General features: G+C 50.9%; 1 protein-coding gene across 1 annotated transcript in view; it reads right to left on the bottom strand.

The window, feature by feature from the left end:
- PQLC2 (PQ loop repeat containing 2) overlaps positions 1-1,181 on the bottom strand; it is a 4,086-nt gene extending 2,905 nt beyond the window's left edge. Inside the window, exons 1-2 of the mRNA XM_009871798.1 lie at positions 1,012-1,181; positions 177-306 (exon numbers count right to left, since the gene is read on the bottom strand). Of these exons, the coding sequence (XP_009870100.1) occupies positions 177-306; positions 1,012-1,181 (300 nt within the window). The remainder of the gene's footprint in view (positions 1-176; positions 307-1,011) is intronic.
- Between the last annotated feature and the right edge of the window lie 725 nt (positions 1,182-1,906).

The raw sequence follows: 1,906 nt of genomic DNA, 5'->3' as shown, positions 1-1,906 counted from the left end.
CCATCCCATCCCATCCCATCCCATCCCATCTCATCCCATCCCCATCCCATCCATCCAATCCAATCCAATCCCATCCCATCTCATCCCATCCATCCCATCCCCATCTCATCCATCCCATCCCATCCCATCCCATCCCATGCCTCATCCCTGGAATGCCCCAGCGAGTCAGGCAGTACCTGCAGGGGCAGCTGATCAGCCAGGAAGGAACCGATGAGGTTTAGGAGGTCTCCGCCCAGCCAGCCCAGCAGGAAATATATGGAGAGTGCCCGGTCCATGATGCCCGTTTTGCAGGCTTGGTAAAACTGCCTGGAGAGAGACAGAGTCAGGTGGAGACACAAACTGTAACCCCTGGCTGCTTCAGCGCTACCTGGGAACCATCCCCAGCATCCCCGCTGCTCCCACCTGGATGATTTCACAACTGTGACTGGCCCAAGGCACTGGGGGAGGGGAGGAAAAGCAGGGATTTCCTCTAGCAAAGCCACGTGCTGCCCCACAAACTGGCCCCCTCAAGAGGTCCCATGACCTACTGGGTGCTGGCAGACACCCACTGGGGCTCGAGCCCCGGTGTCGGGGCAGAAAGCAGCAAGGAGAAGCACCGGTTGCAGAAACAGCCTCTCTGGTTATGAAATAACCTGAGGATACGCTGAGACCGAGCGCGACCCTCCCACGTTACCCTCCGCCGGGGCTGTCTCAGCACTTCCAAGAAGCCCAGGGCTCCTGGAAACATTTCTTCCGCATGTCTGACCTGCAATGACTGCATGGCAGTCAGCTTACGTGGGTTAGTACAGCTGCCAAGCACAAGAATAACAATATAATAACAAACAAGGCTTCGGGGCTGTAGCGCCCGCTCCCTCTCTTTCTGTTTTGCTCAGATTTTCCAAGGCCAGATTGCTATTGCCGGGTATATTTAATAATTCAGGCAGCTTGCGCTTCAAATCTGATTTTCAGAGAGGAGTGCGGGTACCAAGGGAAAGGCTCGGCCGGGTTTTGGGGGTTTTTGGTGATACTTACGGAAAAGACGCAGCCGCAAAGCAGAAGATGGAAACGAGCCCCAGGACGATGCTGGCGATGTCCCGGCCGTCCTGGGCGCACTCGTTGAACACGTCCATCACCCAACGGGAGCCGTTGGGACAATCAGAAAGATTCCCGGGTGGGAGACCCCTCCAGCGCCGCACGTCCATGGCTCAGCTCCGCGGAGGGATGTTTATTGAGGTCAACCGTTGGGAAAACGCTGGGAAAAATGTAAAAACATGGGTAAAAATTAAATAACGCCAAGGGAAAAGGTATCTAGATCAGGCTCCTCCGGCTTGATGCTGGCTTGCGTCACAAAAAACTCGTTACTGACTTATTCAAAATATGGGGAAAAAAGTTAAGTTGTCAGTGAAGTGTATTATTAACCTCGCTGTCCATATAAAACGGTAAGGATTAGTTTTTAATTTCTAAATGTAATCTTAATGCTGAAATTTATTTGCACTTTTAATATAGACATATATAGAGATCTGATTCTTGGCGGGGGGGGGAACACAACAAAACAAGAACTACCTAAATTTACACGAAGTACCTTAAAGTTAGGTGGACTAATACACCTTTACTGACCTTAATTTTGCATCCCGGCGGGATTTTGCCTCAAAACAATTAATAAACCCCAACCTGCGCTGAGACTTACCTCGCTGGCTTTTATTTTGGCTTCGGAAAGGCGGCTTTTCCTTTTTCCCCCCTATTTTGAAGGGTCTGTTTTGTAAATCTTCAGCGCTTTGCCGCCTTCTCCCAGGAATTCGCCGACTTCGGGACCTTCCCGAGGGTTTAATCCTCAAGATCGGCCGACTTCTGAAGAGAAACGAAAGCTTCTTGGCCTGAAAATCGCCTTTGTTTTGTTTTTTGAGGGTTTTTTTTCCCCAAAACCCAC

The sequence above is a fragment of the Apaloderma vittatum genome, unplaced genomic scaffold (genome assembly GCF_000703405.1).
Source record: "Apaloderma vittatum isolate BGI_N311 unplaced genomic scaffold, ASM70340v1 scaffold18116, whole genome shotgun sequence".
In the NCBI taxonomy this organism is placed as follows: domain Eukaryota; kingdom Metazoa; phylum Chordata; class Aves; order Trogoniformes; family Trogonidae; genus Apaloderma; species Apaloderma vittatum.
Note: the sequence above shows the minus strand (reverse complement) of the source record. Positions and strands in the feature narration are given on the sequence as shown.